This window comes from Paramormyrops kingsleyae, chromosome 9 (genome assembly GCF_048594095.1).
Source record: "Paramormyrops kingsleyae isolate MSU_618 chromosome 9, PKINGS_0.4, whole genome shotgun sequence".
Taxonomy (NCBI): domain Eukaryota; kingdom Metazoa; phylum Chordata; class Actinopteri; order Osteoglossiformes; family Mormyridae; genus Paramormyrops; species Paramormyrops kingsleyae.
The window spans coordinates 2,100,088-2,123,345 of record NC_132805.1 but is presented as its reverse complement, the minus strand read 5'-3'; the positions used below and the strand labels follow the sequence as shown (position 1 = coordinate 2,123,345).

General features: G+C 43.9%; 1 protein-coding gene across 4 annotated transcripts in view; it reads right to left on the bottom strand.

Annotated features, from left to right (window-relative positions):
• Positions 1-5,754: 5,754 nt before the first annotated feature.
• plcl2 (phospholipase C like 2) overlaps positions 5,755-23,258 on the bottom strand; it is a 34,304-nt gene continuing 16,800 nt past the window's right edge. For all 4 annotated transcript variants that reach the window (XM_072716007.1, XM_023802626.2, XM_023802625.2 and 1 more), the window contains 5 exons: positions 20,281-22,767; positions 17,385-17,588; positions 14,959-15,034; positions 8,758-8,867; positions 5,755-7,128 (listed from right to left, as the gene is read on the bottom strand). In XM_072716007.1, the coding sequence (XP_072572108.1) occupies positions 6,922-7,128; positions 8,758-8,867; positions 14,959-15,034; positions 17,385-17,588; positions 20,281-22,767 (3,084 nt within the window). In that variant the 3' untranslated portion in view covers positions 5,755-6,921. The remainder of the gene's footprint in view (positions 7,129-8,757; positions 8,868-14,958; positions 15,035-17,384; positions 17,589-20,280; positions 22,768-23,258) is intronic.

Sequence of the window (23,258 nt, the reverse complement as noted above, 5' to 3'; positions counted from 1 at the left end):
GGAAATATGGGCCTTGGGGGGCCCCCGTAAAATCACCATCTTACTAGATTCAGTGCCACCCCAGCCCTGTCAACAACAATTTTTCCACACTGTGGTCAGACTGGCCACCAGGGGGCCCCCAAGACCTGACACAATTCAAACACTGCTCTGAGCGGCTGCTTTCGTTACATACGTGTGCTGGGTGCTCTGAGCGGCTGCTTTCGTTACATACGTGTGCTGGGTGCTCTGAGCGGCTGCTTTCGTTACATACGTGTACTGGGTGCTCTGAGCGGCTGCTTTCGTTACATACGTGTGCTGGGTGCTCTGAGCGGCTGCTTTCGTTACATACGTGTGCTGGGTATGTAGCTGAACATTTCACAGCAGTATTGTGCTGCTGCGACATCCGCTGGGACCCTGACCACAGGTCACTCCTTACATTTACAAAACCGTGATCATGTGATCGTCTTACATGATGCTCGCATGGCCAGTGGATCCAGTGCAGCCAGTGGCCCTCCGACCCGCTGATGTTTTCTTCTCCCTCTTCTTTGCTCCTCCTCTTTGCTCCTCTTCTTTGCTCCCCCTATTTGCTCCTCCTCTTTGCTCCTCCTCTTTGCTCCTCTTCTTTGTTGATTTCCAGCAGCTACTTCTTTTCCTGTATTACAAACCGTTTGCTGTCCATGAGATGCTGAGATTTACACCCATTCCACTCTTAATAACAGAGAGACCGAAGTGAGAGTTTCCTTTTTGATTCATCTGGGAAGGTCCTGACATGCTATGCTTGGGTGTCAGACCTATTCTGCTTGCTTTTCTGCTTACATTTAGGTGCTGATCTAATTTATACTTCAGGAATGCTGTACTTCATAGAGCTGCTGATGTTGTATGTCAGTGTCCCCACAGGTAATGCAAGTGCATTTGGATTTAGAGACGTATTTGCTTGATTCAGTACAGCGTCCTGGCAGCGTCCTTTATACTGACAATCAGTCATTCTGGACAAAAGAGGGCAGTATAGTCTTGCTAGAGACATGCGAGTAGCTAACAAAGATGGGAGAGAAACATTAACTATTAAAATCAAGCAGCTCAGTGTGTATTAGTATCAAATACTTACAAAATGATGTGGTGTGAACAAGTAGCAGATTATTTGAGGAAATACAGTTTGGTGAGTGGCAGAAAACATTAGATCCAACTGAAAAAGGTAACCAGACATTAATACTGTTACCTCAGAGGGAGTTTAGGTGACCATTATTCTGCATCAAAGCTGAAAACAATTACGTCATTATGTTATGTTCTTTACAGCCTCAAACCATCTATTGCAGTGCTGCTCGTTCCTGCTCCTGCAGTGTTTAGCTGCAGCCCTAATTTAACACACCTGATAACCAGGCCCATGAGCAGCATCGCAGAACCCGAGTCAGATACGTTAACGCACCTGATAACCAGGCCCATCAGCAGCATCGCAGAACCCGAGTCAGATACGTTAACGCACCTGATAACCAGGCCCATCAGCAGCATCGCAGAACCCGAGTCAGATACGTTAACGCACCTGATAACCACGCCCATGAGCAGCACCGCAGAACCCGAGTCAGATACGTTAACGCACCTGATAACCACGCCCATGAGCAGCACCGCAGAACCCGAGTCAGATACGTTAACGCACCTGATAACCACGCCCATGAGCAGCACCGCAGAACCCGAGTCAGATACGTTAACGCACCTGATAACCACGCCCATGAGCAGCACCGCAGAACCCGAGTCAGATACGTTAACGCACCTGATAACCAGGCCCATGAGCAGCACCGCAGAACCCGAGTCAGATACGTTAACGCACCTGATAACCAGGCCCATGAGCAGCACCGCAGAACCCGAGTCAGATACGTTAACGCACCTGATAACCAGGCCCATGAGCAGCACCGCAGAACCCGAGTCAGATACGTTAACGCACCTGATAACCAGGCCCATGAGCAGCATCGCAGAACCCGAGTCAGATACGTTAACGCACCTGATAACCAGGCCCATGAGCAGCATCGGAGAACCCGAGTCAGATACGTTAACGCACCTGATAACCAGGCCCATCAGCAGCATCGCAGAACCCGAGTCAGATACGTTAACGCACCTGATAACCGGGCCCATGAGCAGCATCGCAGAACCCGAGTCAGATACGTTAACGCACCTGATAACCGGGCCCATCAGCAGCATCGCAGAACCCGAGTCAGATACGTTAACGCACCGGATTATTTGTATCTGGTGTGTTGAATTCGGGCTGCCTAACCCTCACCCTGCCTTCAAGTGTTGTGGGGAAAATCGTAAACACGCGATGAGAGCACATAAACGCCACTACAAAGCGGTATTTACCAGTGGGATATACTTTAAGCCCCAAGTTCCCACACAGGGGGGTCGTGTCACTACAACAATCATGGCAGAGGCCAGGGGTAGCTCCAGCGTGAAAGGCAAATTATAGTAGTAAGTTTTATGTAGCTCTGAATTGTTCTGAATGATGAGGAGATTATTAAATGGTGTACTGAGAAAAATATTGATCATTTTTTGTCTCAGTATTTGATATGTAGCTGGCCAGCGACCTGCTGTTTGAGCAAAGGATTACGAAAAGTTCAATTAACGCCACAAATGTGTTTTGGCGTTGGAGCAATGAAAAATATAGCAGAACAAAAAGTAGCTCTCATCGCCTCCATTTTACTCCGACTTACCACTTGAACACTCTTCATGTCGTCATTACGATTTCCCAATTCCCTAGTCGGATCTTCGGAGTAGGACCCCAAGGCAGCATAAGCTCTGTAGGGTGGCAGATCTCCTGAAGCAGGAATGTGCACCTTGATCTATTGAATTTGACGCCAATTATCAGGACCTGAGGTAATTTTTGCAGCATGTCAGTTTTCAGTAATTGAAATTGGAATTGAGACTAATAAAAACAAACAGGAAATCAAACAATATGGGTTTTATCTGCTGTTATAGCCCTTCAGCTTTCATCAGCTGCAGTCAGAGGAAAATCACACAAACCCAGCGATGGGCTGACCGTCCAGTGGGCCCCACTGGAAAAATTTATCGCTCAGCAAAAACCATCATGGAACCCTCACCAGGGAGTCAAAAGTCAAGGGTTTATTTTTAATCCCAGTCCATGTGACCTTTGCCCTCAATAACACTTGGCTTCTTCTTTGATTGAGCGCAGTGTTTTCCAGTTAACCTGACTAGGAGCCGTTTCCATGCCGCTATACCACACACCTCTGCAGTGCTGATTCCTGCAGTAAAGCTGTGGAGAGAACTGCACTAACTCAGCTTAAGAGAGACAGGTTTTCAAGGGTCAGTTTCCTGGCGGGCTTGTTCGCAGAGGAAGCGTCTGACAGCGGAGTGGCAGGACAGCTGGAGCGAAGTGACAGACCACTGGAATGGCATCTGCTCCAAGCCGTTCCTTGAATCCTCTGAGCTGCACATTTAACAAAATGTTCTGTCAAAACATGTTGGCCAAATGCCTCATCGAAATAATGTGCTGCTTCCTTGAAAAAAAAAACAAATTCCAGAACCAAAGAACAGAATTGCTTTACCTGTAAACATTTAATTTCAGTTCATACAAAGCACCTTTCATGTGTTTTTTTTCCGTGCTCTGTATTCAGAGATGTAATATTCAATAGGGACATGAACCAAAAACATTTTATTTCAACTTCAGTTAGCACAGCTGAGCTTTCATCTCCTCTGCTGCATCCTGCTCAGAGGTGAATAGTTCAGGTCCAGAACGTAAAAATCAAGACCAAGATTTTGTTTCAACCAGTCAGTTGAGTATAGAGAGTCACAGTCACAGATACTCAGCTGGTTGGTCTAAACAAAATCCTGGTCTGGATTTGTACTTTCTGGACCTGAACTATCCACCTCTGATCCTGCCTCATTATTGGTATAATAATGAACAGACAACAAAACTTGAGGTCTTTGTTTGGGGGGCAGAGAGCATCTGCAAAAGGAGAATCTATTCAATTAGATTATTTTTTATAATATGCTCTCACTAATATCCATCCATCCATCCATCCATCCATCTTCTGTAACCGCTTATCCTATTCAATGTCACGAGGGGTCCAGAGCCTTTCCTCGAGGCTACGAGCTCAAGGCAGGGAACGACCCAGAATGGGGCATTAAGCCAGTGCAGCCCTTATTAATATCATCCTTTCAAATGATTAAACTACAAAAACAACATCAGAAAGTTCTAGAATGACAATTAAAACAATATAACCCAAAAAACTGGAGGGGTTCTGGAGGTTGACTGGTTGCCCAAACTGGAAGGTCCATTGGAGAGGATGGGGGGGGGGGGGTGAATATATAAGCTGGAATTCGCAAGAATGTAGTACTTAAATGTATTACTGTTCAAATACAATTACAAATGAAGTACTCAAATGTATTACCATTCAGATACAATCACAAATATCGCAGGCATCTTTGCACAACCATTTTTTCACTTTACATTTTAGGCAGCAGCGGAGCCAGACCTCAGAGGAATGCAGTGGGGTCACACTGAATGGGGACAGATGAGGAAGAGCAGATGGAGGAGTGCGAGCAGAGGGCAGGCTCAGAGGGCCGTTAGGCCTAACCCTAACCCTAAACCTAACCCTAACCTGTCCCACCTGCACATCGCGGTCAGGTTTATATAATCACACAATACATAACGCTTATGTTTTTTGACTTTGTACATTTCATAGTGACACTTTCTCATTATGATAGTATGGTTTTCCTAAATCCACATTAGTCCATTCCTTCGTTATCCATAGCCGCTTGTCCTGTGCTGGGTCATGGAGTCAATATGCACAAGGCAGGGAATAAGCCAGGGTGCGGCACCGTCTTACCTCAGGGCACAGACAGACCATTTGGCACGATTCATCTCTGCATGCTGTGGAGACAACGGAGAAACCCACAGCGACATGGGGCGAGCATGCAAACTCCATACATGTAGAGCATGAAGCCGGGGGGGGGGGGGGGGGGGGCACTGGAACGCTGATCTCCAGCAGTATGAGGCAACAATGCTGACCACTGTACCATCACGCCCCCGCACATCAGATACAATAAAACCCCAATATTAATATTCTATGATCTGACAGCCATTTCTTACAATTATTACAACCTATCTTTTCAAATAAAAAATATGTTTCTCTATATTGAATAGCACATTTTATAAATAACAAACACTATAAATGAGGTTTGTGCATATTTATCTTTTTCATATTGGAATTTAGATGTTCACAGAATACAAGAAATGTTCTAGAATAAAACAGGAAATTCATATTGTCTCCTTATCTGTGGCATAAATGCTTCATTTTGGCAATAAATAATCACATGTTTTGCATGAGGCTAATAAATGGTCTGTTTATTCCCCTCCGCAAACGTCAAAGGCCGGGATCGGTGATGTCGGCATGGGGGTGACTTAGCCGAGCGGTGACCTCAGAAGGGGAAAAGCAGTTCATCAGCAGAGACCATAACGGAAACAGCATGAAAAGTGAAACTCAGCCGGCTGTCACTGGTTTTAGTCCTGTAGGCCCAGTCACCTTCACTGCATCCATTAACTCGCTTTCCTCTCACTCTGGTCACGGTGAACCAGTCTGCTCACATTCTACTGAACACCTCATCAGGTGCTCAGTTACATAAAGTATTTCCTTAACTAAAGAAATTGTTAGTGGTCTGAACGGTGCTGGAGAAGCAGCGTGTACCAGACACTGACCCAGCGCTGGACTGGGAGGTTGGGTGAAGCGGGGAGGCCAGGAATCCGGGGGGTGTACAAAACAATGCTGGATGAAAACGGGACACAGATTTTTATTTTCCAATGTATGGCACCCAAAAAAAAAAAAATGTTACAGAGCTGAGGTCAATAGATAAAGTAAATTAACACTCATTAAATAGCTATTTAACTAAACTATACATGGTGCATTATTCATCTACCAGGGACTGAGAGGCATGGGGCAGGAACGTAAAAACTGATTCACATTTTGCACTAAAACATTTAGTATCTTTGACTATCTGATTATTTAAAGCTCTGCTCTCAATGGCTGGCCAGGATATCTCCCAGTCCCCCCCGACGGCCAGTCTGGGCCTGCGTTGACCTAAGACTGGGGACCTCTGCCTTAGCAGATAATAATACATGGAATTGTTCAGAAGCTGTTCCTCATATGGAGTAGCTACTTCCTGCACTCTGTAGATGCCATGAGTAAAGACTCACAGTCTCCCGTGACACTGAGGCTGAGGCTGAATCCAAAGGGAAATTTTGGAGAATTTCACCACCCTCCACAGATCACCATAATCTGTGCGAGATGCAACGAACTTAAGAACATGGAGCAAGTGCCACTTGCCAGTGGAGACCGTACTTTCAGCAGATAAAATCACAGCACAATGTAAGGACTGCGTAACATCTATAGACGAATACAACAATTAATGATAATTCCACAATATCACACATCCATCTGTCCATCCATCCATCTACCCATCCATTCATCTTCTAACCCAGGGGCGTCAAGCTCCAGTCCTGGGGGGCCGGAGCCCTGCACATGTTTGGGTTTCCTCTCATGTAACAGACCTGATTCACCTCCTCATGCTAATTACCACACAGCTCTTAAGCGGAATCATTTGTGATGGAACAGGGAAAGAACTAAGCTACACAGGGCTCCGGCCCCCCAGGACTGGAGTCTGACCCCACTGTTCTAACCGATCATCCTGGTCAAGATGACAGGGAGTCTGCAAACAAGGTCGGGTTAAACCCCGGATGTGATATACCATAAAAGACTTTACTCTTTCCATCTTACGTACTCCTTGTCATTGTACATTCAACTCAAAGTCCAATGCATTCAGGGACCAGTGTCACTCAGCATTCTGGTGGACCACAGCCGTCCAGTGGGCCTCTCTGCAGTGGTTCTGCAGGCTGCCTTGGGACTGTGGGGAATAGAATCTTCAGACCACCCCCCCCCCCCCTCAGGTCTCCTCATCCGCTGGCTCATCTGGAGTCGCTGTCCTCGGCGAGGCGCCCTCCAGGCTGCGGCGGGGCCTGATCCCAGACCCACCCCCCGCTCTGCCCCCTGCACCCCCCTCGCACAGGTTACTGGTCAATGCAGCACAGTGGATCTGCTTCAGGTTCTCCGTAACCTCGCTTTTGGCATGCCTGAGAAGATCTGCCTGGCCCTGGACGGAACAGAAGGGTTATAGTCAGATCATAGTGCGGTTCAGAGCGTAGTGCGGTTCAGAGCGTAGTGCGGTTCAGAGCGTAGTGCGGTTCAGAGCGTAGTGCGGTTCAGAGCGTAGTGCCGTGCAGTCGATCTCTGGCAAATTATGACCCACCTAGTTTGCCTCTGTAACAACATAATGCATAATTTGCTTACACCCCAATGGATAAAGTATGGAAATGATGTAGCTGTCTTTTTGACCCCCCTTGCATCCTCCACACCAAGCCACCTTAAGACAGGGTCATGGTGGATCCCGAAACCCCACCCAGAAAGGGTGGGCACAAGGCTGGCCTTTCCGTCCACAAAGTAACCGGCCATCCAGTGCTGTTCTGTTTGATCATATGAAAGCCAAGCCTTTTCCTGCACTGCTTCAGTAAGTCATCTTGTCATGCAAGACAGCGCAATTATTTAAACAAACAAATAAACACAAGTGTACACAAATCTAGTGTCTTCCCTTCTCAGGTCTCTATGGTATCCGGCAAGCAGCCATATCTTCAGCCACATCAGCCTTGTTAGTCAGACATGAACCAGTTGTGTCAAATTCGCACCATGGGGCCAGGCGGTATACAAGAGGGAAAGACACATGTCTGAGCTTGTAGTGTGTATTTTCACTATCGGTGCGTTTTATCCTAGATGTTCCTGATAGAGCCGCCCACATAGGCACAGCTACAGTACATCCACAGCAGGCTTGTGCACCATTCAGAACTGAATTGAAAATGGCCTGGATATTTTTTTACAATTCATTCATTCGAACTGAATTTGAACTGTGGTTGAAATAGCAGAATTGCTATTTGAATTTGAATTTAAGGACATCGAATTAAAAAGGATTTAAATTCAAATAAATTCATACACATACTGTAGGTGAAGCTATAACAATACAGTTTAATGTTTCAATATGAATTATACACAAATATGTTAAGATACACAGCATATGCTGTGTCATTGTTATAAAAAGTGTCACGTTATTCAGAATGAAAGAATGCAGTATTTCAGGTGTCACCTATAGAATAAATCATTTTTAAATCAGTTTGTTTACCATGGTGGATTAGCACTTCATACAGCCGTACAAGTAACCCTCTAATGACCGTATCCACCTGACAACCCACGCACACTCACCAGCAAAGCATCCAGAACGTAAATCTGTCTTATAATTTCTGATGCTTTTCCTAGATCAGGGGTGTCAAACTTCAGTCCTGGGGGGCCGGAGCCCTGTGTAGCTTAGTTCTTTCCCTGTTCCACCACAAATGATTCAGCTCAAGAGCTGTGTTGTAATTAGCACGAGGAGTTGAATCATGTGTGTTAAATGAGGGGAAACCGCTGCATTAACATCATTAATTGTGTTGTGTGATTGTATTGAGTTTCTTTGAACTGAAATTAACTACCTTCTTCTTGCTATTCCAATTCAAATTCCAATTCAACATCCTGTGGGGTGTGGCCAATTCAATTCAATTCAATTCAATTCAAATCCCAATTCTTGAATGGAATGGAGCACAAATCATAAATTCTGATTTACTGTTGTGTAGAACTCACTCCCCCCAACTCCCCCCCCCCCCCAAGCCTTTATTCACTGCCAGCAAGACTTCCTCACCTTCAAGATGGTGATGTTCCAAGTGAAGCTCTCCACAGCCTTCTGCAGTTTCCTTCCTTTGAGGCCTTCTTTAACCCCCAAGCTGTACAGCTTCTCATGAAACTCCATCGCTTCAAGAAAGTATATCAGACTGTCTGAATCAACATACAGGAACTTTCTTTAAACACTCAGGCGCCACCTGACAGCAATTCTCCAGACCAGGAATGATAAATGGTCCACGTTACCAGTGTGTGATGATTCTATCTATTATCTGTAAGGAGAACAGTCAATAAAGACCATTTCTGTCAAGGTACTGTGTTATAACTGAGACCTGCTGGACAGTAAAGTAGACTGAGGAAAACAGCATCCAAAACTTGTATTTGAAGAGGACTTTGAAACGGAATTTAAGCTGCATCATAAACAAATTTGGTTAAGAATGTTGTTAAAATGTGGCTTTCATTTTGCAACATAACATTGCTTATGAAACTATATATTTTAGCTATGATATCAAATCTAACAATACATTCTACTTTAACAATTTTTTTTCTCTAATTATGACATCATAGTTGCAGTATAGCCTTCCTGCACATAGCAAATGCTGCTATAACCAGATGTCATGGAGTCAACTTGCATACGTTTGGCCTCAATAACTATATTAACTGGGATTTCTTATCAGCCCCTGGCTAGAGGCGTGATACATTCTGCACAAACTGGAAAAGGAAATTACATTAAATAGAAATTTAAATTGCTGGAACACCCTTCGCTAGCCGGCTAAGAAGGACAAGTCTGCCTCTTTCCTTTGACCTATCGGCCATCTCTGAGAACAATATCTGCTGATTTAATAAATGCAAATTACAGTGTGATGTTATGAACATAGAAACACCTATGTGACTGAAGAGAGGTCTTCACGGTATGCATGATATGCACCATTCAAACACAGAGCTGAGCATGGTCTGGAAACCAAACCAAAAACATCCCCCCAAATCTGAATTAACAACCCATGACAGATAGGAAGAACAAAAAAAAACAATGGATCTGTGGAAGGATAAATGGACAGATCGATAAACAGAGAATTAAACCTGACTAAACTCATAAGAATCACTCGTAAAAATAGTGTCAGGCTAAAGCAGTGTGTGTAAACAACAGATCCTTTCTTAACACGTAGCAGAAAGAGGATAACAAGCAGATGGAGAGCTAGCGGTTAGTCAGGGATGGTGCAGAGCAGAATCCTCCCAGGAAGGAACTGTTAGAGAAATGCGTTTTATTGTCTCATACAGCATGAGGCCCTGCTGGGTTCTTTGCAGTCTTCCTTGAAGCCAAACACATGTCCTAACAGCTAGACGGTCCCACCTTTACAGCAGAAATGCACTGTGTATTCTGTGCACAATCCCCTAACAGTGAATCCAGCTCAGACTGGGGTACGGATTACAGTACATCCTCTCTTCTGCACTTCAACACTTGGCAAGTACAGTATAATATGCTACAGTACTTTGCCATGGTCATCGTTACAGAAAATAGTTGTTGTTATAAGGACGCGTACCAGGCATTCAGTTTAAGGCAAAGATCCAGTGCCTGTGGAGGAGATCAGCTGTTTGAATAGAAGCGATCAGCGTATCAAGAAACAAAAAAACTGATCTTTATCAGACAGGTGTTTATGATCACACCAATGCCTCGGACAGGATGTGTTTTGTTCATCGCACCGTTCTCTGTGAGCTCTATACACTGTAGCGCGTGGAACTCCCAGGAGGGAAGCTGTTTCTGAGATGCTGGCACCTCCACATACCACATCGACAATCGGACCACGGTCCACATCTCTTTGATTGGCCGTCTTAGCCGTTGTAATGCTTGTCCAAACAGTAAGCGAACCTCTTCACGATGCCTGTGTGCTGTGTATATATTCACCTGCATCCCCAGGATTCACTGCCTGAAGACACCGGCTCTCTGCATTAACCATCAGGTGTCCCCTGTAAACTGGCCAAGCATAATTAGGATTATGGGATTTCCGACTCTACTGTCTCTTGCTCTGGTATCAGCAAGCAGTTATCTCTAATGAATTAGCTCCCATTTCATGCTGAAGGTGACTCATTTTAGAATACAATTTAATGTTGTAAGTGCAGTGATTAATACCAGCCTAATCTTACAGACATGACCTACAGCCGATCAGGTCGGGACAGTAAGGAAATTACTTCCAAGATGTTTAGACTTGCATCATTAAGACCCAGTTTTCTTGTTCCTCCCCACTTAACACATACTGTACATTATAAAAATCGTGTTGAATGTATAAGAAGTGCTGAGGTATACAAGACTGGAGATATTATGGGTTCAAACAAACTATCAGTGCTAGGATTTTGATCATGTGACAGCGGTGAGAATGACAGAAGCAATTTTAGGAGAAGAAAGGGAATCGTACGTATAAAAACACAATTTGGCAATGACAATAAAACAGCTAACGGTGAAAACGCCAGACGGGGACCTTTTGGCACCCAAGGTGATTGATTATAAAGATACAAATAAAGCTTTGGGGTCACAGCATCAACACTTCTGGGCTTGGTGTGAATGGTGGGGGCGTCCATTCAGGGTAACTCTGCCTTCTGCCCCATCCTGAGGGGACAGGCCCCAAGCTACCCATGACCCTCTCTGGGGTAAAGATAATAAAGCAATCTCTCTGTTCTTCTCCATGAATGCTTTCATATCGCTGGCTGTACGCATAATTCTGTGTCTGACACATATCAAGTTTGGTAGTTTGGTAATTAAAGCCAACAGTTATATCATATAACAACTTGTTTATGGCTACAGTCTTTGCTCTTGGTGCTGCTTTAGATGATAAGGACATGGTTTAAAATACTCTTTAAACGCATGGCATTCTGGCAACTTGGGAAACATTCAGGTAAATGGGGCATAGTATGAGAAAAATGGGGGAGTTTCATATGATTGGAGTTTTGAAGATGACAGAAGCCTTGTGATTGCACAATATTATGCTATACATAATGTTTTACATTGTGTTCAATTACATTCTATTTAAATTCCTCAAAAAAAGTATGAAGGCTTTTATGGCACTGTGATAAATTGTTAAAATGTGTATTTTTCACAAATAAAAAACCATTTCCACCCTAATTTGCTGTGCAACCTAATATAATGCAACAATCTGCCAAAATTTCAAATTTTGTATGGAGAATAGTACAATTAATCCTTTTCATCATAGCAAGAAAACTCACGATGTACATTTAATTATGGGAAGTTTATTCCGTTTGTCATAGCAATTTTGTATTAATCTGTTGCCATCAACCACATCTCAGATTTGTTGTGCAGTTGTCTAGAAGGGAAATGCATTGTAGGCAGGTAATCTTGTCGTGGTCTCCAGGCGAACTGAGATCCTGCAATGCATTAGTAACTATGCAAAATGGATTGATCTTAATCTACAACCATTTAGTATCCAACAAAGACCGGACTAAAAAATAATGACTATTTGGGAGTTGGTGCTTCTTATGAATTCTCAGCAACCCTGTACTGGATAAGTGGTTAGAAAAAAGATCAAATGGACTTATCAATAATCAGAAATGATTTTTTCTGTCTCTGATTAGTAATTCTAAAGCAATTTCGGTGCAAATTGATTAGCATGTGGGCAGCTACTCTATTATAACTGACTGGTTAATGGTATAATAGTATGTGGAAAATGCTAAACTCTAAGAATATGAAGCAGCACAGACCGATAACCAGGGGCACAGAGTACAGGGCGGGGAGTGTACTCCCCCCCCCCCCAATATTTAATTTGTATTTAAATTATGCCACCCCCCCAATTTCAAACCCTCTCCTATGCCATTGATGATAACTGTTTTTAAGCTAATGTAACAACCCGGGTGCTACTCCCCCTGCCATGCTGGGGGGGGGCGCTGTCACGCCCCCTGCCAGTGTCACTGGCTAGTCGGTCAACATGCTTCCCTGCAGCTCTCCTGAAGTGGGCCGAGTGCTGCGGAGATGTTTCAAAGGCCTACCCACCAACAGGCCTGCTGTGCCCAGGAAAACTACCCAGGAACTGGCAACCACACCGAACGTGATCTGCTCAGGAGCAAAGGTTCAAAGACTAATCTAAAGAACACCTTCAATTTACATGTCACTGGTTAGTCAGAAATGCAGATGTGAAGTTATTAAGGAAGTTTCATATGTTTCTGGGTGCTATGAAGACCCAGGATCTCCAAAACTGCGGTAACTGACTGAACCTTCCAACTAAAGAATCTTTCGATTCGAACTGCAGGTTCACGTGCATCTTGTGTGAAGTTTGACAAGCATTCTTGATCTATTCCTATATGAACTATCAAGATTTTTATATCATACTTACATGTTAAAACCAGAGGGATTTTGGTGAAAGATCTCACACATGGCTGGAACAAACACAATTCATAAAATGCTCTCACAGTGACAATGGGATAGCATATGTAGCCCGCAGGACATAGATCTGAAGGTGAAAGTAACATACAAACATCTGTGAAGTCTCACTGCAAACGGAGAACGACAAAGTGCTATAAGGCTGCCTTACAAGCATTAGACTTCATAAATTTTATCATGGGGTCACATGGTAGGAATTTTGCAAGTGTTTGCTGATGTTAGTATATTTTGGGTCATATATATAGACACATATCAAAAAAGTTAACAAGTCTTATGGGAATCGTGTGCTCCACAGAAAATTATTTGCTGCTGTGTTTACAAGGGAAAATACTGAATTGCATCACATTATATTATGAACACATTAGTATCACATCTCAGCCATACGTATCACAATGTATCACTTGTGCCACTGCTGGGCCATTGTCTCAAACACTAAACCTTATTTACGACCAGTTATTAGCATTTCTTGAAAATCTGGTTCATAATCAATGCCACCGCACTGTCATTTTTCAGTCTTCCTTCTCCGCTGCAATTTCGAAACTCTCTCGCACCCGTATTTGCTCGCCATACAGATCTATGCAAATACCCACTCCATGCTGCATTCAGCGCATGCATTATGAATGTGATGTGCTAAGTATCTCTAGATTTCAGGATAAGAAACGATGGCGTGCCCTGTGTAATCATGTTACTGTATACAGCTAAGATGCAGAATGTGTTAAAAAGGGGTGATTTTCTTGGCCTTTCATGTCAAGAGTTTAATTTGCAGAGAGCAAAAATAGTTTAACTCTCTCCATTCATGATCTTCCAGGATCAGTCTTTTTGCCCCAGTTAAATGCATATTACATTCATGTCACCCTCCCTCAGAGAGTGTACCTCAATTAACTTGAGCCTGAATAATTTGTTTTCCATATTGGACGACATATTAGTTATCAAGTTTCGATTTAACATAATTCCCTCCTTTAGCAGTCAAACAGATATTTAGGTAGCTCTTTAGTTTAAGGTCTGCTCCTCAATTATTAATAAATGGTTACTCATCATTTGATAATATATTAATATGTGGATTCATTCACAAACAAATTTAGAACTATATTACAGTCATATCTTACGCCTGGTATTTACAAAAGTGATTTACAAGCTCTTAAGTAAAAATTTGTCAGACTGGATTAAATATCTTATATGTGATATGTAATACATTTGTAAATTTGACTGTAAGTATTTTTTACTAATATATTACCAAATATATTAATGGTTTATTAGCAATGGTTTATTAAAAGCTAAAAAGCAGACCTTAAACTAAAATGTTACAGATATTTACAGAAGTAATCATGAAACACAAGAGGTGCTGCACTGTAACATAAATAAATATGACCATTCATGATAAAATATAGAATGAAAAACATATTTATAATATTTGATTTATATGAGCATATCTCTGTGCTTCATTGTTGATATGATGTCAACTCACATCACGAAGAAACTGTGTTTTACAGTAAATCAATAACAAAAGTAGCATTTTCTGGGAACTTCATCTCTGACTTTGTTTGATGCTCAGTTTGATGCTCAGTTTGATGCTCACTGACCATAGCTAAGCCCAAATCATTCCATGGCACTCAAATGAAAGCAAAGAGCCTAAACTGAAACTCAAGCCAAAAGAGATCAATGGAGCATTGTCCAGTATTTACAGGCTGGCTGACTTCCTCTGTTTTACTTGTCTTTTCTGTTTTAACTATTTCCTTTCAAAGCTGGTGATCATTCATGACATACAAGTGCCATGGTGGATCTCAGGGATCCATAAGAAGCAGCACTTCAGATCTCTGTCCAGAAAAATCCTTCTCTCACCTTTGGTTTGCGTCTGTAGGATCTTCTCACACACAGCATCTGACTTCTCAGTAACAGTCCTGCTTGTCTGTATCATCTAAAAAAACAGGGGGGAAGGGGGGAGGAGGGGGAGTTTAAAGAACAGAACCTTTGCTTTGTCTGACACATGCAGGGCTCCACTGCAGGCTCATCGTAACTTTTGGCTCATGGTATTTAGAAAGTCCCCATGTACATATCAAGGGCGTTAGACACCAAGATACCTTAATATTAATTTTGATTCCACAACAATAAGTATACAGGTGTATTCAACTGCTCCTGTAGAGGACAAAGTGAGAGGATAAAGCAGGAGTGTTTACAACAGCTTTGAACTGGCATCACAAAGGACAATGGCGAGACAAAGAGGCGGCCAGAGGCCACCACGGCCACCCCTTGGAAACCTCTAGCAAAAATATTCATGGAGTCACATGGCAGGTCACATGGCAGGTCACATGGCAGGTCACATGGCAGGTCACATGGCAGGTCACATGGCAGGTCACATGGCAGGTCACATGGCAGGTCACATGGTAAGCAGTAGCTATAAACACTATAATGCTGATTGAAAACTTTCTGCTGGCGCCCCCTGCTGATGGGTCCTGGTGGGCTTCTTCAAAACCTCCCTGTATATTATTCTTTACAAGCTTTTGAATGTACAAAAATACTGGATAATTCATATTCAGACAGATGCCACGTTTTTTTTTTCATTTTGAAGTAAAAGTCATATTCCAGTTCCAGTTCGAACTGGAATATTCCGATGTGCATTAGTCCCCCATGCACATGAAGTGAAATACATTCACTAAATTCATGGGCAATATATGATCAAAACGAACAAAACTCTGATTGCACAGAATGGGATCAAGGTTACTATATACTCCTAAGAAGATGCCTTGTTTATATACACTTACTGCTTGCAAGTAAATTCTTCATGAGCTACACAAGGCCTGAAAGATCTACTGGAAGTTCATAGAAACTCCTCAGTCCCGGTCATCAGAACCCTGTCTCACTGCGAAATGAAAGCAGTTCTGCCAAGGTCAGCGGTTCTAAGAATACTTGGTTTCTTATGTGACCCCATAACCGAAAAACAACACCGGATTGAGAATAACAAATGTTGCGGTACGAGCGCGAAGTAAAAAACATGAGGCTATTTCTGGAAGCCCGTCAGCCGGGATATCAGCCATCATTCCTGCTCTCTGCTCTCTGGGGCTGTCCAGCCACCCACCGTTCAGCCTCGTCTCCTGACGTCTAAACTTGATGGTTTACAGAGCTGGCCAGAAACCACAAACTGGGGGCGGGGGTCATCAGGCAGAGACGCGGCCAATCAAGTTCCCTCCTCGAGGGCTGCGGGGAGAGGATCTCACACAACAGTGTGGGGGCTTTGGGGGCACTGATAGTGACAGCCGGAGATACCAATGTGCAGGTGAAGATGAAGTGTGTGCAGGTGAAGATGAAGTGTCCCTATGAAAGTCTGCCAGTGGAAGACGGGCAGCTGGTGGGAGAGCTTTCATTAAAGCAGCAGCCACTGCCAGCTGAAGCAGAAGCTTAAACGGACGGCTTCCCTCAGGCTGTAATTCAGACACTCCACTGCACATTCCCTGCCTCCACTGCACTCCGCCGAACGATCACAGCACGACAAACCAAAAGTGTGTCGGGATCATGCCGGTTTCGTACAAACGTCAGGCTTTAATGATGATGACGCTTTTCCAGTGCAGGTAGATGCACGACCCTTTACCCCCCAGCTATGACTACAGCACTCTACCCATTAAGATGCATATGGTGGTCAGCTAGCATGCCTGTTCTTCCAGGACTAATTTGCAGTGAGTGTGGGTGTATGTCATTAGTCCAGGTAGAGGCACATTATGAAAACATTACATGAATAAGACTGAGTTCTATGCTGATGTAATAAAGAACCTGCTGAGCCCTCAGACCCACATGCTCTGCTAATGAACCAAATCTGCAGTCTGGCCCAGCTGCATGGAGACAGTATCCAGCTGCACTATAACGCCTCGTCTGATTCATACCCCACACCATCTACACAAAGAGCACTGAGGCAAAATCTTCTCTTCATAATCTTCCTGTTCATAGCACTCATAGTTCCCCCAGACATAAAGTACTTAAAATGGTAGATGGACATACAAAATTGGTTTGGTACCCCGATAACAATTTTCTTAAATATTAAAATCTTTCGAATTTTAGGTGTCTGTCATCTTGATGAGTTCAATACAATGAACTCCCCTTGGCTCTGAAAGTGCCGTCTTTCTAAAATACAACCCATGTGACAGGAAGCAAAACCATAAATGGCTGCAGTTGCCTTTAGAACCATGGGATTCATAAGCCATGGCGAGCCAGCGGCCTAAATTAAGCTGAAATTTTGATGTCCCCTTTTTGACAGAGAAAAACGCCCGGGAGCTTACAGCTTCATAAGCGGCCACCACCTTCTTCATCACTTCAGGCAGCGGTCTCTGGGGCTCCATGGTGGGGTACTGCTCCGTCAGGTTGAACAGAAGGAGGGGGGTTTTCTCCGCCCCCGTGAAGAGGGACGAAAGGGCAAGGATGCACTGCATGAAGTTGGCCACCGCAGACAGACCACACAGCTCCTTGAAGGACACAATGGCAGTCTACACAGAGACAAGGGGAGCAAGAGGACAGATGAGGAAATTCTGTTGCAGTTTTTCTATCACAATTTGTTATTTTATTGTGCTATGACCCTTTACACAGCTAAAACACCAGTAACCAAGCAAACTCATCCAGAAAACAGTTTTATAGACCTTAAAATTTGCACTTTGCAAAGTTTAATTCCATCAACGCTACATGCAAAACGGAGTAACTGTGAGGCAGCTGAATCCACTTCTCAGTCAGCACCGTGCAAATGTGTGCGCAGACATGTCACGACCGATTCCAATTTTAAGTGCTGATTTTCAACATTTATTCACATTATATCACATTCAATAAGCTTCAGGAAGAGGCTTCAGCCAAGCCGTTAATGTTGTTTACTGTCTGTCTGTAATTTTAACGTCTGATGTGTTCTAACTTTCGGGCTGGCTTGCGAGGAGCAAATTCTAACAGGGCTTTCCTGGCAATAGTGCATTACGCTGAAAGACAAAGCTGTTTCCAAGATGAAGACCATTCTTCGTATTTATTGGGCTGCCCTTCCTGTCCGCGCAAAGAACACTATGTTCTTAGAGTCTCCGTAAAGTGTGCGTACTACTGCTGGATTCATTAATCATCATTCACATTACTCAGCTGCCTTCATTTATGAATAATTTTATACGACAAACTAAAGCACAATGACAGTAACCTTAGAGTAACATTGACCGCTGGACCAAGGTGAATTACATGGCTTTTTCAGGAGCTCTCTACTTAATGTATTTCTGCGCATTTTCCAGGCCAATAAAACACAGTTTATGAATTTTCTGACTGCACTGTTTCCACCGGTTGATTTGTGGGATGAGATGAGGGAAAACTGGAGTAATGATGGGTCAAACGAACATTAGAAGGAGAAACAAAAACAAACAAGTATCATTTCGTTGTCAGTACGAGGGCAAACACATGCGAAGGAGGTAAGCTGTGTCAGGCCGCAGTTGCCTTTTCTAGAGATGAGAATAAACAGATCCTAATATATATATATTTTTATTTTTTTAAAAAAGGTGCAGATGGGCTTGGGGATCATTATACCATGGTATATAGTATTTTGACTGTATTTTCACAAACAACGCTATGCCAGTGTTTTGAAATCTCGGTGATAAAATTAGGGGGAGGGGGTTTCACAAATACAGTGGTAAACGGCCCAAGATGAGACCCAGGTCAGGTCAGTGAATATGTGCTCTGGGTTTGTCAGCAATGAATAAAAACTGAAGGGTGTCATAATTATATGTCTGATATATACAATACAGGTCAAAAGTATGGTTTATTTATGGAATTATGCACCGACCAAAAAAAGTTTTAAGCAAAAAATAATAATTTCTTGGGAGGCAGCTCTATGGGTTGGGACTCAGAAGGTTGCCAGTTCAGATCCCTGGGTCGACAGAGTGAGCAAGACCCTTAACCCCAATTGCCCTAGGGACTGGCTGACCTACTGTCTCATCTATCCCAGTTCCATGAGGTGGTCTCCTGGGATGCTTTTCCAGCTGTCCTGAAGAATGTCCCACATATATGCTGAGCTCTCATTGGCTGCTTTTTGTTCTCTCTCTGGTCAAACTCCCTCAAAACCATTTCTACTGTGGTTAGGTCAGGTGGCCAGGTCATGTGACGCGACACTATCACTGTCCTTATTAGGCCGTTTGGTGTCTTCAAACTTCCTCGCAGAAATGAGTCCAATTATCTAGCTCTCTAATAACCCTCAGCTTCAACTAAACTGGGTGGAAAACAGGATCAATCACTCTTACTTTTTCTGTCTTTAAAGACCTACTGTCTAAATTTTTATTGCTGCACATGAAATACTCAAAAGTGAAGAATTTGAGGGATTATTTAAATGTAAGAAGCATAACAGTGGCTGAATGACCAAGACACTGCCAGACCTTAACATACCTTATACACAAAAATATGACTGGGAATTCTCTTTAGACAACTGTAGGTGTTTAAAGTTATACCTCAGTAATGAAATATGTTTAGGGCGATAGGCTGAGTGAGTAGGACAGAATTACATTAGCGACTTTTTCGTTGCTAATAAGCCACCACATTTCATGGTTTTTTTCTGCCAAACACTGTCAATAAAGCATTATACACTTTACTCTGAGTGCATTTAAATGACTATTAAAATGCCAAAATGAATTACGAACATATATTAATTTAAGTGCTTTCCTCAACAGAAGGACTGACACTCTTTCCTTTTATTCTGTCTGCTTTCACTCCCTCGCTCCTCATTTCAGAGACAGAGGTGTCCTCCATTCCTTAAATTGCAATCTGCTTTTAGTTTTATTGCTACCGTGAGCTGCAGCAGAAAAACAAGGGTGTGTTATACAAGTTTGTTCCATTTTAAATATTAAACGGTACAGCCAACGAAGGAGAAAAAAGAACAAGCAAAAATCTTTCACACGGAAAGCTGTTATGGTTTACAGCTGCAGCACCCTGGCACCGTTCATCTGTACAAAATTCTTCCAGTACTTGCAAGCTTGACAATCACAAGGCCAAAGGGAGACTGGTAACACTGTTCATGTGCATTTCTAAATGGAGCTTTGTCTCCCTGGGAAGACAACCCTCCAAAAAGGAAAGAAATGTAGCATCACGTACGAAAAATACACGTGTTGCAGCAAAATAAAGCGTGAAGATTAATGCTGAAATTTTAAGACAATGCTTGTTCGGAGCCCTAACCTGGAGGTTCTCGCGCAGGTCGGTAGCCTCTCTCAGAGGCTGCGTGGCAGTCTTGAAGACCTCGTCCACAGCCTTGATGAGCAGTATCCTCATGGCAGCGTACTCACGACCCCGCTTGCTCTTGCGGACAGAGAGGCCACGCTTGTGTGGCTTCCCGCCGCCCCGCCGGTTAGTGACGGCGACGTGGACGAACAGCCAAGAGTGCGGAAGGACATCCCCTGACAGAGACTGCAGCGGAACGTGCCGGAAGCCCGACTGCAGGCACTCAAAGGCGATAGCGTACTGGCCGATAAACTCGTCTCCAATGTAGTCGTCATCAAGCACTACGAAACGCACCATCGCCAGCTCAGGTAGTTTTATTTGAAACTCAAAGCTCTCATCAAAGATTGGGTTGTCCCCATTCTGGTGGACGGTTTTAGTTCTTTTCTCGGCACAATCGGCTGGAATGCCGTGGACCTCTACGTAGACGTATGGATCAACGATGTCGCCTTTGGCACCTGAGCCCTTGGGCTTAGGCAAATTCTGCCCGCTGATGATCTTAAGATGAAGTAGCTGTGGAGACACCCCTGGGACAGAGTCTTTAGCGTTACCGCTAAAGTACGACACCTCTTCTCTCATGATGGCTGGGCGCAGAACATAACCACAATTCCCATTCTGTCGAAACCAAGCATTATTAAGGTCCATCATCAAGCCAGGCGTTTGGAAATTCATAGCCACAATTTGACAGCCACACTTCCAGAAGTCCTGAGGGTTCATGTTGCTGGAGTCAATTCTCATTGGGCTTGGATATACTCGAGCCAGGAACTTTTTGTTATAGTTCACAAAGTCTCCAGGACTGTCATTAGCACAGCGGTTGGCAAGGACCTCATTAAAGGAACAGATCTCCCAGAACTTCTGATTCTGGAATGTTGTTTGGAAGTCCTTGAACCTAACAGATTTACATAACGTCACTAAATCTGACAGTTCCCTGGACAGCTGAAACGTTGGAAGGGGAGTGATACAATGTTCTTCCCCCAAATCACACCTTACCCTCCGGGACACTTCTGCGCCCTCGTCCTCATCTGTCACATCACCCTCGGGGCCTGTGCAGTTTGCCGGTACCTTCTTGGCCTTCAATAAAATTTTACCCTTCAGCATATATGGCGAGGGCAAATAGCTATCCTCTGATTTGGGCAGGTCAGTGTAAATCTTATCTCCCAGAATCTTCTTCAGGTACTGATACAGAACTTTCTGCTGCTCTATTGAACAGTGATTTTCCAAACAAAGGATCAATGGATACTCTGAAGCAACAAACCCATACTTATTGATGACATCGATGATGCTGTGAAATGCAATCTGAGATGTCATGGTGTGGCCTGTGAATACCACTGGCTCATTATCTGGGCCATCCCAGACGTCCAACTCCACACTCCGACATCCCATTCTTAGGGCACGGATGTACCCTGTGATGTCAGAAGGGCCTCGGAATTGATCCTCTATTAAGTAGGTGTTATGGGAGGAGTTAATGTAGTAGTGAGACAGGGGCTGGTTCATGTCCTGGCACACCGTCTTCTGCTGAGGATCAAATATGTGGCACTCAGGTGACAGGAGGTAATTTGTGAAGCCATCCAGAGAAAGCCACCCATTCAGCTGTCCATCTCTGGAGGCTTCGTAGTTTTGTATCACCTCCAAACTGGTCTCTTCACTTACTTGGGCCACCCCCTGCTCCGCCTCCAGAAACATCATCAGGTCTTTGGTGTCTAGGAACTCCTTATTGCTGGAGAACTGTACCAAAAGGAAGTATATTTCTGGTCTAGTACAAATGTCATGAAACACTTCAATAAACTCATCCACGGTGACATCATCTCCTGTTTTGTTGTGAGTCTTGTGTAACTCTTTGAACCTGAGCTCTATTTTGCCATTTTTTAGTCCAGGATTAAAGTTTTGGATCAGCGACACAGCAGTGCATAAAGCTATTTGCTTCTTTCCTTCTATGTCAGCCTCTGAAAAGAGATCTGAGAGCCAAGATGAGCGCAAGTTGTCTCGGCTGCTGTCAATCACGTTCAGCGTGTGTTTCCCATAAGACACCAAGTAGCGCAGCCCAGTCACCCAAACATTCGCCACATCTGCCGAGTTCGCCACCAAATCCAGCGACTCATAGCTGTCGCCATATATGACCGAGAAGGCGCAGTCCTCAGAAATCTGCTCATACAGCCCGTTCGTCCTGAAAATGTCCGTGTTCTTTCCCGTCCGCACCTCCTTTACGGACCGGATGTCGATCCTTGCTTTGTCGGACTCCTTCTTCGACGGCTCCCACCTCAGCGACTGCATGTCGGCCTCGAGCAGGAAGAAGCGGCAGTAAATGCGGGAGTTGGAGCGCACCTTCCTCAGCTCCGAGCCCTCCACCATAGCGCTGATGCAGTCATTGGCGCTGCTCATCTTCTTCTCTGTGGGCATGCTGCTGAATGAGACGGTTTTCTTCCGCTCGTTGCGCTGCCTTGTGCCATCCTGAAAATGCAGAGAATGAGTCACTAAAGCTGCAAGGGCCCTGCAAGACTGTGTTAACACAGCTGACTGTGTAATTCAAAGATAAAGCACTGTGCTTGCAGTACAGAAGTGGAATAGCATGGCAATTTGAAAAAAAGGCAAATCAAGGAATTACTGTCATTGTTTGCCGATTTTAAATAATGTAATATATGCATTAAACTATGTAATATCTAAAGCAACTTAACAAGAGACACTCTACTTTGCATGAGATACTGCTGTCCCTGGTTCCTATTCCCTAACCTGCCTTCCTGATAAGCACTCTTCAATAGCTGGAATGTCCTTTGCAAATTTTCCTCAGAAGCAACAAAGAACAGTCATTTGCATTTTGCTGGATTATGTGACAGACAGCAATTAAAACAATTCTATCACCGGTGTCCTTTTGTCCTCATCCTATACCTGCAGCTTCCTCCTTTCAAATCAGATGTGTCCCAAAATATTACCATACAGTTACT